The sequence below is a fragment of the Cetorhinus maximus genome, chromosome 1 (genome assembly GCF_964194155.1).
Source record: "Cetorhinus maximus chromosome 1, sCetMax3.hap1.1, whole genome shotgun sequence".
NCBI classification, from domain to species: domain Eukaryota; kingdom Metazoa; phylum Chordata; class Chondrichthyes; order Lamniformes; family Cetorhinidae; genus Cetorhinus; species Cetorhinus maximus.
In genome coordinates, this window is record NC_135879.1 from 131,387,177 (window position 1) to 131,406,922 (window position 19,746).

Genomic DNA, 19,746 nt, shown 5'->3' on the forward strand with positions numbered 1-19,746 from the left:
TGGCACTCCACTCATCACATCCTGCCAACCAGAAAAAGATCCATTTATGCCAACTCCCTGCTGCCTGTTAGCTAGCCAACCTTCTATCTATACCACGATGTTACCCCCTACACCATGAGCTTTTATTTTCTGCAATAACCTTTGATGTGGCACTTTACTTAGATTTCCAGAAGGCATTTGATACAGAACATCCCTTTACCCACAGCACAAGTGACTCCTTCAAAGAGCTCCAGTAAATTGGTTAAACATGATTTCCCTTTCACAAAACCATGCTGACTCTGCCTGATCGCCTTTGAATTTTTCTAAGTGCCCTGCTATAATATCTTTAATAATAGCTTCTGACATTTTCCCTATGACAGATGATATGCTAACTGGCCTGTAATTTCCTGCTTTCTGTCTCCCTCCCTTTTTGAATAAACCTTTGCTATTTTCCAATCTAATGAAACCTTCCCTGAATCTGGGGAATTTTGAAAAATTAAAATCAATGCATCAACTATCTCCCTAGCCATTTCTTTCAAGACCTTGGGGTGAAGTCCATCTGGACCTGGGGATTTGTCAGCCCACAGCCCCAACAATTTGTTCAATATCACTTTCCTGGTGATTGTAAATTCCTCCTTCACTTCCATTTCATGATTTACAGCTATTCCTGGGACGTCACTTCTGCCTTCTATTGTGAAGAACAAGGCAAAAATACCTGTTTAATTCATCCACCATTTCTCTACTTTCCATTATCAATTCCCCAGATGCACTTTCTACAGGACCAACGCTCACTTTGTTAACTCTCTCCTTTTTTAAATATGTGTAGAAACTCTTAGTATCCGTCTTTATGTTGCTAGCTAGCTTTCTCTCGTACTTTAATTTTTTCCTCCTTATTAGCCTTTTTGTTATTCTTTGCTGTTCTTCATATGCTTTCCAAACTTCTGATCTGCATAGTTATATGCTTTTTCTTTAAGCTTGATACTGTCTTTAACTTTTTTAGTTAACCACGGATGGTGGGCCCTCCCCTTGGAATTTTTCTTTCTCATTGGAATGTATATATTCTGTGTATTCTGAAATACCCCTTTAAATGTCTGCCACTGAGCCTCTATTGACCTATCATTTTAACCTCATTTGCCAGTTCACTTCAGCTAACTCTGCTTTCATGCACTCATAATTGCGCTTTTTAAAGTTTAAAATGCTAATCTTGGATGCACTTGTTTCTTCCTCAATGAATGTAAAATTCAATCATATTATGATCGCAGCTACCTAGGGGTGCCTTCAACATGTGGTTATCAATTAATCCTATCTCATTGCTCAATACCAGGTCTAGGATAGCCTGCTCTCTGGTTGGCTCCAGAACGTGCTGTTCTTAGAAACTATCCCGAAAACGTTTTGTGAATTCCTCATCTGCGCTACTTTTGCCCATCTGATTTTTCTAGTCTGTATGTAGATTGAAATCCCCCATGATTATTGCTGTACCTTTCTGACAAACTCCCATTATCTCTTTTTATACTCTGTCCTACCATGTAGTTGCAATTAGGGGCCTGTACACCACTCCCACAGGTAACTTCACAGTGGCCCCAGCTTCACAGGGAAGTGGAGCTGTGGCTGAGGATCAACCATGATCTTATTAAATAACAAAACAAATATAGAGAGGCTGTATGGCCTACTCCTCTTATTTCTTATGTTTTTATTTTCTTATTTCAGGCTTATATAATGTTGTACAGTTATGTGTAATTTTAAAGGTATTATGTTACCTTGTAAATAATTATTTGATCAGTTTATCTTTCTTGGATGTATCCTATTTTCTTCTCCAGGAACGAAAAAAACAAGAATCTCTGTCATACCAGCTCCTTTTGGAAGGTAATAAATATTGTTAATGCCTTGACTGAAAACCCAGTGAAAGTGAAGGTCACACACCATAAGTAAGGAAGAGGAGGAAGAATATTGTAGTGGTTCTGATACTTGGGCTAGCGACTTGGATTGTACTTCAAATCTAATTATTGCAAATTGAAATTCTATTCAATAGATCTGGTAATTTGTGGATTAGCACCAGAAACATGACCATGAATTGATGTAGGAGCTAATTCACTCATGCCTTCAGGAGCCCACCACTCCTCTCGCTTAGCATTGCATGTATATGCTGTTCCTCCTGGTTGTCATCCTTCCATCTGCATAAGGTGATGGACATGCAGCAAGTCAAATCCATTGGGAATGGGGTAGTTTCATATGGTGCACTTATTGATGGTTGAAGAGATCGAGCATGAGAGGCAGGTTCTACCTCAGGTGCTGTATATGCATTGGCTATCAAGTGTTGTTTGGGGTTTTTTTTTTGTTTTGACAGCTGTTGCCAAGCTCCTGTAACCAGCTTTGGGTGTCCTACTGGTTGTCTGGCTCCAGCTACCTTGCCATACAGAAAATCCTTGTGTCCATCTGTCTTCTATCCTGCGAACGTGCCCAAGCCAGTGAAATCGCCTCTGCTTGATGAGTGCCAATAGACTTGGAAGGTTTTTCGTGTTCTGGTTGGACTAGTTGATTCTAAATGTGAATATAGGACCTAATTGCGAGAGGATAGAAGAAAGTAGCTGCTATTGACATTAAGGCAGCATTCTACTGTGTTTGGCACCGAGCAGCCTTTGCAAAATTGAGTATGGTGAGAGTCAAAGGGAAACTATGCAGATGTAGGTGGAAGTCTTGACCTTAACCAATTAATGCTGAACATTAAATGGTTGTGGTCAGCCGGTATCGGCAGGGAAACAGTCCCCATCAACTCTTTGGGTGGCAGGGTGGGAAGCCCCTGCCATCCAAGAAATCCTGCCCAATGTTTTTAAGTTCTTGGTGACTCACTCCCTCATTTTTGGGTTGTCCTGTGGCACATACTTGAGTAGATACTTGGCTCCTGCAGTGAAATTGGTTAGAAGGAAAAGTAAGCATGACACTGGATGGAAGTGTCATCTGACTGACTATGTCCTCCACTTGTGAGATGGTGCCTGATTTCAAATTTGCTGTCCTTACAGCAGCAGAGCAAGGATTAGGTACTTATTTGTGGAGTGACATGGGTGTGAACCTTCTGTCCCACATCAAAACTTCATGAGAGACAGTTCCAGGTCACATTCCTTGTGATAAGTTTCAGAATTCTATATTATATTGTATGTTTAATGTGAATTAGAAGCTACAAAAATTGTGACGTTTCCCTTTTAGGTGGCAATTTATCTGAGAATTTAAGGTGGGAGCTTGAGCATGACGTGGAGGAGGAAGAGGAGGTTGTTTCTAGTTTGAAATGTGATGAGAAAAAGCCAAAGAAAAAGGATGGTATGAAACCTGTCCCTTTATCTGCTGCGTTGACTGCCAAGACACATGTGGTGGAAGGCTTTCCGTTTATGGACCATTGGAACGCTCGGGTTACTAGCGTGTCATTAAGGGATATCATGTCTGAGGAGGTGGAGTTTCAGACAAAACAAAACCAGGTATGTGTACGTCTGCATTCTTATTTAGTTAGTTTATTAGGTTTATTCTTTTTGCTACTTACAGTTGGGGATATTGAGCAGCAGAGAAGAGCTGCGTTTATAACTTCGATTAATATTATACATTGATTTAGGAATATGAGACTTGTTTTAAAGTTGTCTGAATTTAGTTTCAGATTCTGTCATGTCAGAGCACCTTTTTGGCCTTCAGAAATAAGCAGTTGATATTATGTGTAAAAGCTGCACTACTAAACTGCAGAGGTACAAGGTGTTAAGTATAATGCACACTAAAGCTTGCCACTACCTAATCTAAGTTGTTCTGGTATAACTATGACAATAGCAACCACCCCAAAAGATGGGAGATTGGCCAGGTCCAGCAATTACTTTCTCTACTCATTTTTCAGCTTTTTAAGCTCTAAAAGCTCCTTTAATTTAAATTCCTGGCTGCTTGTAATGCTCTTTACATTTTTCTGGCAAGTGGCCTTTTGGTAATACAGAACTTGAGTATTGCTGAAAAACAGACTTTTTGTCGAAGCTTTTCGAAGACTTATTTGTGGAGTGACATGAGTATGAAAGAGGGGGATGTTTCTATACCATTTCTATTTTATTCTACACCCAACCTCCATGAGAAACATGTCTTTGATGGAATGACACCCAACCTCCTACCCCTTGCATATTTCCAATATGTGGATGATACGTATGTTATATTTAAAGCTGCAGCTACATGTAATCTTTTCCTTGCATATCTTAATGTGCTCCACCCTGTGCTCAAATTCACCTTTGAAATGTAGCAGTCATATGAACTCCCTTTCCTTGACATACTAGTTGAGAAATCTGCCAAGGGGTTCACCATCACAGTCTACCGCAAGCCTACCTTCACTGGTAAGTGTACGCGTTGGGATTATTACATAGAAACATAGAAAATAGGAGCAGGAGTAGGCCATTTGGCACTTTTATCCTGCTCCGCCATTCAGTATGATCATGGTACCTCAACACCATACTCCCGCTCTTTCCCCATACCCCTTGGCTCCTTTAGTGTCTAGAAATCTATTTCCTCCTTAAATATATTCAGCGACTTGGCCTGCACAACCTTCTGTGGTTGAAAATTCCACATGTTCAACACCGTCTGAATGAAGAAATTTCTCCTCATCTCAGCCCTTAAAGGTCTAACCGTATCCTGAGACTGTGACCCCTAAAACCCCACCCCAGCCAAGGGAAACATCATCCTCCACCAAGTCTGCCCAGCCCTGTCAGAATTTTATACATTTCAATGAGATCCCCTCTCATTCTTCTAAACTCTAGTGAATACAGGCCTAGTCAACTCAATCTCTCCTCATACGACACCCTGCCTTCCCAGGTATCAGTCTGGTGAACCTTCCCTGCACGCCCTTTCTGGCAATTCTCTCAGTTCCATGCGTTATAAGATTGGCCTTATCGGCAACCTTGTAAATAGGGTCCAAGCCATTTGCTCACTGGGCAAGCTTGATGCTGAAATAGGGTGCATTAGAAGCATCCTGTGAGATAATGGCTGTCCTGATCAAATCATTTCACACGGTACATCATACAAACTCCTGAACAGGCCGAAGGCCGTCACTTTCAACCGTTAAAAAGTGCCCAGTCTATCTCTGAGACAGAGAAGGGCAAGGTATCTCAGATATTTGAGCAACAGGGGAAGCTAACTGTTTCACGCTGCTACTATGCAGTAGCAACACGAGCGGTATTTGCTACTAACAGGATGCTGCCATCATGCCAAAAAGATGTTCAATCGCTCAAATTAGTAATGTGGTATATGACTTTCAGTGCCAGTGTGATGCTGGGTATGTAAGCCTTACGTCCTAAAGACTGGCGGATTTTATAAAATAGCATGTCCCTTCTGCTTTTTGGAACGGGCAAGGTAAGGGCCATACCCAACCAACCTGTGCTTGCAAAACTCAAATCACAGTGACCAAAATTAAATGTGATTCCACAATTGGACAACATTTGCTAAATAGTTCTCAGTGTGCCAAGAATTACGCTGACAACTAATTTAAGATTGTCAGTTGGTCTCGCAGTGTGGTGCATTTACGTGTGTTGCAGACAGAGCATGTACACACATTGCACATGTTTCAGCTAAACAAAATATTCGCAGGTGCATTCGCCATGGCAATGTCTTGACCAACCAGAGCCAAGCTGCCTGGTTTAAATTTCAAACAGTGCTTGACAATTAACTGCCAGTCACCAGCAACTGGTGCAATCGTCATGGCAACGCCCCGACCAATCAAAGCCCACCTGCCAACCAACCAGCACTTTCTTCTCATACAGTATAAATATGTTGTTTTTCCTGACATTGGTATTTCCTTGTGAATTGTCCTGATGAGTGCAAGACAAAAAGTGTATCTTTTTTCAGCAGTACTCATTTTCCTAGCACTTGATATGCAGGTCTTCAAAACTGAAGCTAGGGCATTGCCAGCACCCATAGCTTTTGCTGTCTTTGGTATACTCAGTCACTTCTTAATATTGAGTGAAGTGATCTCTTTCCTTGATCTTTCCAGTCCTCCCCTTTTAGGTGCTGCTACAGACCCACTTTAGTCTGTCACTCCCCACTCCGAAACAACCAGTTACCTATAAGCAGTATGATTAGCATTGGCAGCTCACCTCCTGTATTTAAATGAAGTCCAAATTGGTTGTGCTTCCTATTACACATATTACATTTAAATCTCCCCGTGTATATGGGAGGGAGAGCAATGTTTTTCTTTTTAATATCTTTTTATGATGTCACTTTTTATAATAAAGGGCAAAAACTATTCAATTTAACCTTTTATTTAGATATTTCCTTCTTTCCCAAATATCTCCATGACCATAATCTTTTTGATTAAACATATATACAAAAAACATTCCTGTTTCTGTTGGGATCTCTTAAAAATTTCTTCCCCAAATGCTTTCCATAGCCAAGTGCCCCCACCCCTCCCATATCTCAGCAACATTGTTCCCTTGCAGTAGCAGAATCTTTGATTCATCATGAAAAACAGCAGGAGAAATCTGTTGTTTAATAATCTCCCTCCAAGTTTGAGTGATGGTGTGCAGACCTACCAGAACTGTATATGAGCAATTAATATTTTTGTGTACTGAGTAGAAACATAAAACATGATGTAAGGTCCTGAGTGATTTGCTCTCAGTAATTGATCATGCATTCACGATAGTTGAAAAGAGATTTGATTATGTTGCGAAGGAAGAAGGGCAAGTTGTACCAACCCTTTTGACATTCAATGTACTACATATTATGGGATTCCACTTTTCATTAAAGTTTACATTATTGGCAATGTGTATCAAATGAGTACTAAATGAATAATTGTTAAACCTTTTGATTTGCTTTATCTCATGTAGTCCATTATGAGATCTCTCTTATCCAAAAAAGACTGTGCAACTAAGTTGAAGGAAAAATGCCTCCTGGAGATGTTTCCGGGTATTGATAAGCACTTTATCATGGATATGTATAAAGACAACAAGTGAGTTTCATTCAAAATTTCATAGTGGTTATTGTAATTGTTAATTTCGTTTTAGGTGTTATTAGGTCATGCCTTCAGGATATTTTGAATCTTGATATCTTGATCTTAAATATTCAAAACTTCAGTGATTTATTCAGCATTCTTTAGTTTCCACTTTCTGTTACTTCAAATCCATTTCCCTTGTCTAGTCCAAAACACAGGTTACCAAAGTTTTAAAGTCTAATGTTGGATCTGTAACTATTTGTATGGTGCTGAAATCCCAAACCTAATATAAATACTTAGTACCAATCTCATGGTCCACAATAAATTGGAACACACAAATTCAGAGTTTTTTTTAGCCTTGCAATGTGAACAAATTCCTTGTGAATTGTTATGTTTATCTTGCAATTTACTTGTAATCTATAATTAACAGACTTTTACTCTTAAATTGACTCGGCTCTTTTTAATTTAGATTTCAAGTGAAATGTGAAAAGCTTTCTACTGAATTCAGAATTTCCATTAATGTTTGACTGGTTGTGGATTTTCTGAATGGAACTTCACTTTTGAGCTTGTGATCTAAAGAGTGGAGGATTCGTCTTCAGAGTTTCATCCAGTGCTATTTTTTAAAAAAGTGAACTTGATTTAATAGTGTGTGGCAAGTGTGATTTCAAGCTCTATCTCTACTCCCTTTGCTCTACCCCCTCTGAATGACCTAATTCCCTGTCCTCTCTAAACCTCTCCTTTCATATAAACTTTCCTCAGTGCTCTTGGCTTTGCCATATCCTGCCACTGTATGGTATTGATCACCGACCAGTCTATCTCAACTGCTTCCTTGTATCCCTCAAGATTCACAGTCCCCTTCTACATCAGATCCTGAAGATTAAAACTTCCCCAGGTCACGTACAACTGTACTTTCAAAATCCCAATTGCCTAATTTTTGGTTCTCCGTTCGCTACAATATTCTGTAGCTTTCGATTTGCTTAACCGCTCCCCCATTTTGATTATTTATTCATCCTTGGCTGCTCCCCCACTGTCTTTCCCTTTCCCTTGCCTAACAAACCAAACCTGCTTCATTTTCTCGTTTCTCTCTTAGCTCCCTTAATGGACTATTTCAGCTTACTGAGCCCACTTATAATTCCCTTGAAGCCGTTGCCATTTCATTGCTGACAAAACTCATTCACTGCCCAGCCTTCATGCTAGCTAACATAGTAAATGTTAGGGTAAAAGGAAAATACCGTGGATGCTGGAAATCTGAAACAAAAACAGAAAATGCTAGAAAAGCTCAGTAGGTCTAATAGCATCTGTGGAGAGAAAAACAGAGTTAACGTTTCAAGTCCGTATGATTCTTCTTCAGAGCTAAAGAGAAGTAAAAATGTGATGAAATTTATGCTGTTTAAGGGGGATGGAGCAGGCGAAGCTGGATAGAAGGCCAGTGATGGGTAGGGGCAAAGGAGAGATTGACAATGATGTTAGGAACAAAAGGACAAAGGGGTACAGGAGTAGTGAAGCCTTGCTTCAATTATATAGAACCTTGCTTAGACTGCGCCTGGAGTACTGTTGCTGTTTTGGTCCCCTTAGCTTAGGAAGGATATTATTGCCATAGAGGGAGTGCAGCGAAGGTTCACCAGTCTTGTTCCCGGGATGGCGGGACTGTCCTATGGAGAGAGTTTGAGGAAACTGGGCCTGTATTCTCTAGAGTTTTAAAGAATAAGAGGCGATCTCATTGAAACCTATAAAATACTTAAAGGAATAGACCGGGTTTATGCAGGTAAGATGTTTTTCCCCTGGTTGGAGAGCCTAGAATCAGGGGACACAATTTCAAAGTAAGTGGGAAGCCACCTTGGACCGAAATGAGAAATATTTTTTGCTTTGAGGGCTGTGAATCTTTGGAATTCTCTACCCCAGAGGGCTATATAAACTCAGTCATTAAGTATAATAATTCTCATAATGTTATTGGAATTTATTGTAAAATAGAGTAATAGTGGAATGTGATTGTGTTTGTGTGTCTTAATTGGAGTAAAAGCAGCTGGTCTGAAGGCTTTGATACAAACATGGTTTTTCCAACGAGCGCCGCTCTGCCCTCCTGGAGGAGGTAGCTGCCAGAAGGCTCACCCTTGTCCCCAGCGATGGGAGGAGGAGGCCACAGCATCTCACCAAGAGGGCATGGGAGGAGGTGGCAGCCTGGGTGAGCAGCCAGAAGAAGCCAGAAGCGCTTCAATGACCTGCTGCGCTCAGGAAGGGTGAGTACCATGTCAGCAAGGACCAATGTGTTCAATTGTTTTGGGCTGGCTATCCCCCCATGAAGCTCAAGGATGTTAGAGTGTGAGTGCCAAGTTGGCCAAGGGGTGAGCCCTGACTGCTTTACTGAGTGCCTTGTGCCTCGAGGGCCAGGACTCTGATCTGTCCTGCAAGATGCTCCTCAGCTGAGGTTGGCCAGGCTGCAGTGGCGCTGCTGGTACAGAGTGGACTAATCAATGCTCCTCCGTCCTTTCAGTAGAAGACATCCATAACAGTATTGAGAGGTCGCGGACTGGCGGAGGACCCCCACACCTCCTCATCCTCTCCTGCTATGAGCAGGAGGTCTTGGAGCTCGAGAGGCGCCATGCACCTTGGTCAAGTGGCCACGGTGAGGCTGGGTTGCCAGACAAAGGTAAGAGTGCAGTGCACTGAGGTGAGAATTTCAGCTTGTGCAACCATACTAGTGCAGTCTCTTCAATGATGTGAGCCTTGAACCTGGAGGCCCCATTGATCATTGAAAGACACCATGATGCAGATCTCCATTGCCTCACCAGGTTGCCTGGCATGCACAGTGACAGTGTGATGACTTTAACTAATGTCATGTCCTCCTCCTCCCTTTTAGGTTCACCAGCAGGCGTTCGCTCTCTGGACCCTGAAGGGCCACACTTATACTGGAGGACCACCATGCTCCCCAAGCACCTGCGTCACAATCACTCTCTGAAGCAGGACCCAGTGCAGATACCAGCACCTCGGTGGGCATTAGTTCGGCGGATAGTATCTCGGGGCACATTGGTGAGGGCACTTCACACTCACTTGAGGTGCAAGTGGAGGCAAGAGTGTGCCCAGGGTGCTGGAAGTCGGAGGACTGCTGGGGACCAGGATGATGCTCGTTCGAAGGCTGATGGTGGGCCTCTGGAGTCGTCCATTAGGCAGCAGATTGCTGGACATCCAGTGGGGTGTGCGGGAGGATCTGGTGGAGATCCTTGGGGGTATGCGTGCCATGTTCTCTGTTGTGGAGGAGTCCCTGCAGAGCATGAGCACTGCGTTAACCTTCACAGCCGAGCGCAATGCCTCCTCCATGGAGAGAGTGGTGACTCTCATGGAGAAACTGCTTCAGGAACAGAATTGGGGGTTCTTGGGGTTGCGCTTGGACCTACAAGCCCTGACACAGGCACTGACCTCAGCTGGTCAGTGTCAGTGTGTGAGATGGATGGGGCACCCAGTATCCCAGCGAGGTGCCCGTTCATCAGTGGTGAGCAGGGAGGTCCAGAGCAACCTCTCGTAGGCGCATGAGCTGCCTGTCATCTCTGCCGGCTTTTCTCAGGACGCTCCGGATGACGGCAGCAGTTCCTCTGCCCTTCTGCCAGTGACTCACATCTGATGAGGCTGCAGTGACTGGGGAGATACCAGCCGTTACACTGGCCGGTCCCTCCCTGACGGGGCCAGCACAAGCTCTACTGGCCAGAGGACGACCGCCAAGGTCATCAAAGGAACAGGACAGCAGAGTCATCAGGTTGTCCCTAATGCTGATGCCAGCAAGGGGGGAACACCTAGATGTAGCACCTGTAAATGTAAATTTAAAGCACCTTAAGCACAAGAGGGACTGCTCACGGGTGATCTTTTGTTCTCCCTTTTTTCTTTTTTAATGGTGTTACTACTAACACCGGTTTCTTTCTGTTCAAGACTGTGAGAGTTCAAACATACAATTACATTTGCTTTTGTGTTATTGGCTTGAGTATGCTTAATTTATTTTGTAGGTGCTGGGTAGGCCAGTAAGTAATGCTGGACATGTGTGGCTCAATCCTTTATTGCACAGGCACTGAGTGTATCTTGGGGGCCAAGTAAAGGGTCATTTGTGCGATCCATGATGGATGCGGCAGTCCTGGCATGAGGTGGTAGTTCTTATTTGGCAGCCAAGCTGAAGGACTGTTGGATCAAGGCAACCCTGGTGTCCCTGCCCCTCAGCGTTCTTCTCACCATGCTCCTCTTCTGACTCACTACTGGATTCATCCTCTGTGGCCTGTGCAGCTGCGTCAAGATCCTCTTCCTCCAGTATGTCTCCCCCCTTGCCTGTGCCAGATTGTGGAGAGCACATAAGGCAACAGCGATCAGTGACGCCTGCTCTGGGGGGTACTGCAGTGCGCCCCCTTGAACGGTCCACGCATCTGAAGCGCATCTTGAGAAGACCTTTGGTTTTCTCTACCGCCGCCCTTGTGGAGCCATGGCTCCTTTGTACCACTGTTTCGCCTCTGTTCTTGGGCGGCGGAGAGGCGTCGTGAGCCACCTTTTCAAGGGATAGCCCTAGTCACCCCAGAAGTTAGAGCAGTCGGGTTAGAGCACTGAAGAACCTTGGCACCTAGGAGTTTCTGAGGATGTACGTGTCATGGGAGCTGCCAGGGTACCTTGCACAGACTTGCAGAATATGCATCCTGTGGTCACACGCTATCTGCACGTTCATGGAGTGGAATCCTTTCCTGTTGATGAAGGCACGCGGCTGACCCTCTGGTACCTTGATAGCCACATGTATGCAGTTGATTGCACCCTAGATGTGGGGGAAGCCAGCAATCGCTGCAAAGCCTCTGGCTCGCTCAGCCTGGCTGGCCTTGTCCGTACGTTAATGGATAAAGGTCAGTGCCCGCCTGAACAGAGCTTCTGTCGCCAGCTTGACGCAACTATGGACAGCTGATTGGGAGACTCCATATAGATCCCCCACTCACTCTTGGAAAGAGCCAGAGGCATAGAAGTTGAGGGCCACTGTGACCTTCAGAGCCACTGGCATCGGGCGTCCACCTACACAGTCAGAGCTGATCTCAGGCCCGATCATCTGACAAATGGAGGTCATGGTCTCCTATGAGAGGCGGAGCCTACTCCTGCATTGTACCTCGGACATATTGAGGGAGCTGCATCGCCGCCTATAAACCCTGGCAGCAGGATAGTGGCATCTTCTGCGGCCCCTTCTGCCTTGGACTTCCTTGCGCCCTGCGCCCCTTGTGCCTGCGCCTCTCCTCCTGGAGGTCACTCCCCTGGAAGCTGCATTAGGACCCCTGGCCTCCTCTCCCTTCTGCCCTCTGTTCCTGGCCAGAGGAGGTGCCTGCAGCAGAGACCACAATCCCCATTACTAGAGTAAGGGAATGCTGCCTGATACCTGGAAGGGTCTGCTCGATCCGAATCCTCAGGGGTCCTGGAAGACACCAAAGGGTCCAGAAATGAAGCCTGGAAATGCTAAGAATGAAGCCCTGATCAGAGAATAAGCTGCCAATTCGCAATACGCCACCAGCAACAAACTCTCCAAAATTCCTCCCTACGCACATTGACAATGCTGCTGACTCTTATCCTGTCTGTGGATGAGGTTTTGAAAATTGTGGCCTGTCCGTTTTGCCCATAGGATGAGCAAAAATTCACACGGGCAACGTTAAATTGCCATCAATTGGGTTGTTAAGGGCCTTAAGTGGCCTGTTAATTAATAGTGGGCGCAGCTCTGGCTCCTGTGCGTGCCTGCCAAGTGAAATATTGAGCAAATGTGCGATGACGCCAGGGTGCTCGTCCAGTAGCGCGTCATTTTACGCCTGCCCACTCAGCGAAAAATTCTCTCCACGGGGGAAGTTTAAAATGTAAGGTGATAGGATATTTGCATTTTTAAATAAACCAGACCAGATTGTTTTCAAAGGAGGGGTGAAATATGTCACCTAGCCAGATGGAGTTTAGAAACAGTGGGCAGAAATTTGCCCCTGTCGGGGGAATTGCGGGGGTGGGTGCGAACCCGAACGGCGCCCCCGATCGGGACCGCGTTGCTATTTTACGTGGGCGAACCAATTAAGGCCCACCCAGCATGACGTGCGCCTGGAAGCGCTGAGCACTCCCTGTGGTGGGGTGGGGGGAATTCCCTGAATCGGGGCCTGCGTTCTTTTGTGCATGCGCGAGAAAGAGTGCAGAAGTCTCCGTGGCACAGAGGTGCCTCAGGCAGATTAGTTTAAGGTTTAAACATTTAAATAAAGGAAAGAAAATATTTTAAGACATGTCCCCTCATGTCTGAGCTGGGACATGTCAGTGAATTTTTTCAAGATTTTTTATTTAATTAATAAACCCTTCATGCAACCTCATCCCGCCCGTGGATGAGGTTTCATGGAAAATACGAAGGCCGCCTGGGCTCTTCGCCTGCCCGCCAACCTTAAAGTTGGACGGGCAGCCCAGTTAATTGGTTTAATGACTATTTAAATGGCCTTAATAGGCCTTTGACAGTTTGGCAGATGCGCAGCCGAGTCGGCTGCACGCCTGCCGAACTGAAAATCTAAATCATATACTGCAACGTCGGGACGCCCACCCCCGCCCCCACTTGCCTATCCAAAAATTCTTCCCAGAGTGTTTATTTTTCCCAAAGATTACTGGTAAAACTTAGCGCTATGAGAGGTTTTCATTATCAGGAAAATAAAGTCCAAAGACTTAATGAAGCAATGGGAATTTGCATTCAAAGGGGAAAATGTGCATAAAGGAGCGAAAGTTGTGTGTAAGGGTAGGCAGTTTAAGATCTTTTCAAGTTTGTAAAGCCAACAACATCTATGCCTCAAGCTGCTGTTTTCAAAGAACTGAAGTTAAGAAAACTCACTTTGAATTCCACTTGTTCAGGGTATCATGTTTCTTTGCTGGGCCTTTTAAAATCTGTGTTTAAAAGCGTGACTGGGAGTCAGATTAAGAAAGGGATTTAGAAGTTATCATAGTAATTTGTAGATCTATGTCTGTGTTTAAAATTATTTCTCTTGCTAATAAATCTTTAATCTAGTTTTGTAAAAGCCTATAAGACGTGGTGGTCTTGTTACGACTGAATTCAAGGCATGCATCTCGAAATTTATACAAGCTACAAAATGAGTTGTGGCAGTTGTTTCAAGTTTCCCTCAGCATTTACCATCGGCTGTGCCATAACAATGTTTAAAGCAGAGATTGACAGATTTCTAAATACCAATGACCTAAAGGGATATGAGGATAATGTGGGAAAAAGGCATTGAAGTGGATGATCAGCCATGATCACATTAAATGGCGGAGGAGGCTCAATGGGTCGAATGGCCTACTCCTGCTCCTGTGTTCTTCCGCCTCATCTTTGACCTCTCTGTTGCCTTTGATATGATTGATTGATTATACCAACCCCTTCCAGCCCTTGTCCAGCTTGCTTGGTTCTATGTTTGCGTATCTGGTCATAGCCAGAGCAGCTCCAGAAATAGCTTTTCTTTCTGCCTCTGCATCAATATCTTGTTAGATCCCAGGGATCTCCTCTTCCTCATTTGTATGCTGCTTTTTGGTAACATAATCTGCAGGTAGGAGGTCAGTTTCTAAATGCAGACTGATGACATCCAGCTCTAATACTATACCCCCATCTGCCTCTGTGTTTAGGACAGCTTGTTCAACATCCTGGCATAGGTGAATCACAATTTCCTCCAAATCAATATTTGGAAGACATTGGCATTGTATTTGATCCTGAGTTGAGCTTCAGACCTCATATCCTCTCCATCGTAAAGGCTGCCTAATTGTACCACTATTACCACCTGCCTCCACCCACGTCAGCCCATCTGCTACTGCCTTTTTTATCTTCACAGTTGATTATTTGAATGCTTTCCTGGCTGGCATTCTCTCAACCCTCTAAACTTCAACTCTTCTAAATCTGTACTGCGTGCATCCTATCCAACACCATACCCCGCCCACCCATCACACTTGTCCTAGATGACCTTGTGTCCATTTTCATTTTTGTTGACACATTTGTGAAAAGCTTTGCGAGATATTTCTACATTAAGAGTGCTGAATAAATGCAAATTGCTGTTTCTGTGGCTCTCATACAGTTGGTTTTCTTTAATTTTAATTTTTTTTTATTTTAGCTATTCCTTTGAGCAGACAGAACAGTTTTTGAAGTCTGTGTTTGATTGTGATCTAGAGTCAACAAAAACCATTAAAGTTCATGAAAGCGTCTGCCAAAATGAACCAGTTGTGGGCAGAAATAAGGAGAAGGTAAACCCTGAAATGAAACTTCTTGAAAATGCGTAGTGTCTGGAGACTATTATTTCTGTGCATTATTCACTTTTTGGTTTCAGCAAAAAAAGTCTTGAAATAATCGGAGTATTGTAACTTTAAAGCTGTAGGAGTTATTGCAAAGTTCCTTGTGTCATCTATTGCTTCCATAGGAGAGAAATATAATGAACATGAAATAAAGGTGAACATGAAGACTGAATACTGCCTTGATATTTAGTTCCATCATTTAGCTTTCGTACTTATACAATTTCTCTAGCTCTTTTTTAAAATGTTTTCTTTTATCTTCACCACTGTTTTTACATTATTTTGCTGCAGCACTTGTTGAACACCAAATTCCTTTCACCTTTTTAACAGGACAACTTATTTTAAGTTGGGAGGCAACAGTGAAGGACAGACCAAAGATATGTAGGGCCATTTCAGTTGCACAGGATTACCAATATCACTTGCGATGCTTGGAATTCAATCCCATAAGTGTAGATTACAAAAACAAGGGCAATACTGGAGCTTTTGCAGTCTGGATTGCCTTCAGCAGACGATTACGAATATTCTGGATTACACGGGTAGATATTTGGCATGAGTGCCATATAGGCCAAAGCTGTTGGTGTTCCTTTTTGGTAGTCATGTTCATTAAAACAGATGTTTGTGGTTTGTGTTCTTTACTGGCCTGTAGAGACTGGTGGTGGGAACAACTCCGAAGGGCTGTTGGAGGAACTATAAACATGCAAATTTCTATTTGCAGTATTCGGAATCCTGGAGCTTCCGTCTGTAAATTTTGCTAAGAATGTTTGGCAGTATTACTTTAAAGTTGGGGGAATTGATGCTGCTTTCAAATTTATCAATATGGCTAGTGCAATTTTCTTAGCCATTGTTTCTGTTTTAGGTCATGATGAACAAGGACTTTAAGGAGTTGGGCAGTGAGCATGTGTTCCAGGATGCAGAGTTCCCAGATTATGAAGACTTTCGGGCCGAAGCAGTTCTGCATCGTCGCAAGCAGCAGGAGTGCTTCAGTAAGGCAGCAGAAGCTCATCGAAGGGGCATGAAACCAGTGGCCACATTTTATGCACAGCAAGTAAGTATACTAAAAAGCCACAGTGATCTAGGAGCCGAGTAAGTAGCTGATACTGACTTTTACTAGTTTGGGCACCTGCAATTTAACCAAACAGTAGCACCAACTTCTAGTGCAAGCGAATTGAACGGTCTCAGCACATAAATGTTGTCTTGTTGGAGAGGTTCTGGGTGAGTGTTAACCTCAAATGGCAGATATCCTTGGAGGGAAAACGGAAAACCACAAAAAAGATTTATCTTGCTGGAGTTGCACTGTGATAACAAGAAAAATTTTACAGGTGTTGGACTATTTGTTCTGAAAGTAATCCTCCAGGTTTTTTTTGTTTATGCTGTATTGCCAATTATGTACTTGCAAGCAAAAAAAATGATAAATGTTCATTGTGGTTATGCCATCTGCTGAATATGTACTCTCACCTTGTTGCACTGTGGGTGATTTGAAAACTACATCACTGGCTGAGCCACTTCAAGCTGTGAAATTAATGTGCCAGATACCATTATTGATGTTAGTCACTAATTAAATTGTTTAACATATATAATCAATATAATCATTTTGACCCCTGGCATTACTGACTGTTTTTAGGGGCTACTACACAAATTTGCATTTGTAAATAATTATTTTCACAGTAACCCATTAGGTTCATTTTCTTTGAAATGATGGAAGAGTAGTAGTCAAAATATTTAAAAACTCACTCAAATTTATTGACTTAAAAAATAATCCGATTTTCTGAAAAGAATGTATAAAGGTTAGGCATGAAGAAGACTTGTTTCTTTTTCCTATTCTGTAGAATAAAACGTTTGGTACAGGTTTTCATATCCTGGGATTAGTCAATTAGCTTACCAGTCCTGATTTGGGTTTCACAGCTGAACTTGATCCAGTCCTCATTTGATGTTTACATCTATGTAAACTACAGTAGGTATTCATTGGCAGCAGTTAAGACCACAGGGCCACAAGATAATTAAAAACATGCAAGGCCAATTATGTCCATCTTTATCCAGCTAGGAAGACTCTACATTTTCTTTCTTGCAGCAGCTGATTATTTCATAATTGATTCCAGGGTTTTTGCCTCCAGTACTGTATTGGTAAGTCCATTCCATGTATTGAAAGGAAAAAGAAAATTATTCTTGCACTTACATAGCACCATCCATGACCTCAGGATATCCCAAAACACTTGATAGGCAATAACATACATTTGAATTGTTATCACTCTGGAAATATTCAGAAATCTACATAACAAAGTCCCACAAACAGCAGTGAGATAAGTGACCAGATTTTTTTTGGTGATATTGGTTGAGGGATGACCTTGATTTAATAGCTGATCTGAAAGAAAGCACCAGTGCCAATGCAGCAGTCCAAAAGTACTGCACTGAAATGTCAGCCTAGATAATGTGCTCAGGAGTGTGGCTTGAACCTACTGACTCAGACAAAAATGTTGCACTGAGCCAACTCTAACGTTTATTTACCTGGAAAAACTCAGCAGGTCTGGCAGCATCGGCGGAGAAGAAATCAGTTAACGTTTCGAGCCTTCATGGCCCTTCGGCAGATGGTCCGTTCTGCCGAAGGGCCATGAAGGCTCGAAACGTTAACTGATTTCTTCTCCGCCGATGCTGCCAGACCTGCTGAGTTTTTCCAGGTAATTCTGTTTTTGTTTTGGATTTCCAGCATCCGCAGTAGCTTTTAGCTTTTTGTTTTTATCTAACGTTTATTTGATTGTTCTGTGAAAATTTCCTGACAACTGTCCCAGATTTACCTTTTGCTATTTTTAAACTTGCATTCCCTTATCCAACATTTGTAATTTAATTTGTAATATTCTAGATTTACCTTTTCCATACTCATATATTTTGTATGCTTCTATGAGATGACTCTGCAGGCACCCTGTTCAGACTCAGAAGTCAGTTTCTACTGTCTTCTTTCGTTTCTCATACCTTTTAAACTATGGATCAGCTTGTGGCTTCTCTCTGCACTACCTCCAACAGTTGAATGTCTCTTTGTTTCCTGGTGACTAGGACAGTACAAGGTACTCAGGACACAGGATACATTGTACAGCTTGATCTTGACATCCGCTGATTTGCATTCTTTTGTAGTTCAGTTACTATACCTGTTGAGTGTTAATTGCTTCTCTGCATTGGTTGGATGGACTGCTTGGATATATTAACCATCAAACTGACAAAGTTTCTTGGATCACTTTCAATTTCATCCTTGGTGTTTCCAAAACCATTCATGGTGTCCATGTGAGCTGAATTGTAGTGCCCACCACCATCATGGCTGGTATCAGCTGCCACAGCACAGACCAAGGATTGAAGCATGGGCCTTTCCTGGTCTAAGTGTTTTATCATCACAAAGTCCATTTGCCAAAGAAGCATCAGGAAAGGATTCAAACATCTTGTTGAACAAAATGGGCAAAATTTTCGGACCTTGCCAAGGTTGGAAAGTGACACAGATGGGGTCAGAAAATACCAGTGCCAGCTGACATGATACTTTCCCAATCCCATTCCTGGCACCAGCCATTTTGGCAGAGGTAGGTTCAGGCCTTGGCAGGGCTGCCCGCTGCCTTGAGGTGGGCAATCAGCTAAACTCATTCAGAGCCTTCATAAGGACAGTTAAAGGAGGTCAACCCTGCCTTGGTGCAGGTGTAGCCAAAGGCCACCCTGTAGTGGACTTCCCCCTTGAACCGCACAATGCTGGCGTGGCTGCTTTCTCAATTTTTTATTTGAATTTTTAAAGAAGTTGTTGAGGGGGTACTGTTTCGACCAGGATGGAAGGAGTGCACAAATTATCAAGCCCCACTATTCTGCATGTCGTACCATTAATTTAAATTTAAATTTTCTCACCAAAATGGCCAATTAAGTACCTATGCTTCTAGTACCCAGAAGAAAAGAGACTGACCAGGCTTCTTCCAAAAAAATCAGAATGATTAATTTATTTTCAAAAAAAAACTTTTTAAACGACTTTCAAGAGCTAGTTGACACGCAATTGTAATCTGGAAGTGTAACTAACCTTTTAAACTTCCCCAGCACACACGCACAGATACACATACACAGACAAACAAAAGTCTCTGCAGAGTTGGGCGGATGGGAAGAAACCTTTCTTAGAAAGAAAAATAATTAAAGTTCACAGAGGTTTGATGCTGGCGTTCTAAAGTCCCCTCGGGTGAAAACGTGCCTCTGGACCCAGTAGATGTTGGGTAGTTCACCAACAATGCTTCAGCGTGGAGGAGAGTATAGCTGGACTAATTCTTCCTGTCTCAGCTAGCAAGTCCAAAATTATGCAAACTACACTCAGATGAGGATTATCTAGCTACAGGCTGAGAACCACACACGGTTTCACAAAGCAGAGAGGGAGGGAGTATGAGCTCTTCAGGGTGGCCTTCTGTTCTCAGCCTTTCCTCAACAAGTTTGAAAGCAAAACCACGGGTTCAAACTTAAGGTTTTTTCCTCTGCTATGTGATTGCCTTTTTGTCATCCGACTTTTCATTAATTAATATTCTTTGCAGTTCAAAACAAGCAACTCCATCTCAAGTGCCATA

General features: G+C 43.0%; 1 protein-coding gene and 1 long non-coding RNA gene across 2 annotated transcripts in view; both read left to right on the plus strand.

Annotated features, from left to right (window-relative positions):
• LOC144683608 (uncharacterized) overlaps nucleotides 1-19,746 on the plus strand; it is a 559,012-nt gene that overhangs the window by 527,660 nt on the left and 11,606 nt on the right. The window lies entirely within an intron of this gene.
• The window catches only part of n4bp2 (NEDD4 binding protein 2), a 97,711-nt gene that overhangs the window by 66,359 nt on the left and 11,606 nt on the right, over nucleotides 1-19,746 (plus strand). Inside the window, exons 9-13 of the mRNA XM_078546540.1 lie at nucleotides 1,797-1,842; nucleotides 3,181-3,446; nucleotides 6,807-6,928; nucleotides 15,007-15,136; nucleotides 16,038-16,226. Of these exons, the coding sequence (XP_078402666.1) occupies nucleotides 1,797-1,842; nucleotides 3,181-3,446; nucleotides 6,807-6,928; nucleotides 15,007-15,136; nucleotides 16,038-16,226 (753 nt within the window). The remainder of the gene's footprint in view (nucleotides 1-1,796; nucleotides 1,843-3,180; nucleotides 3,447-6,806; nucleotides 6,929-15,006; nucleotides 15,137-16,037; nucleotides 16,227-19,746) is intronic.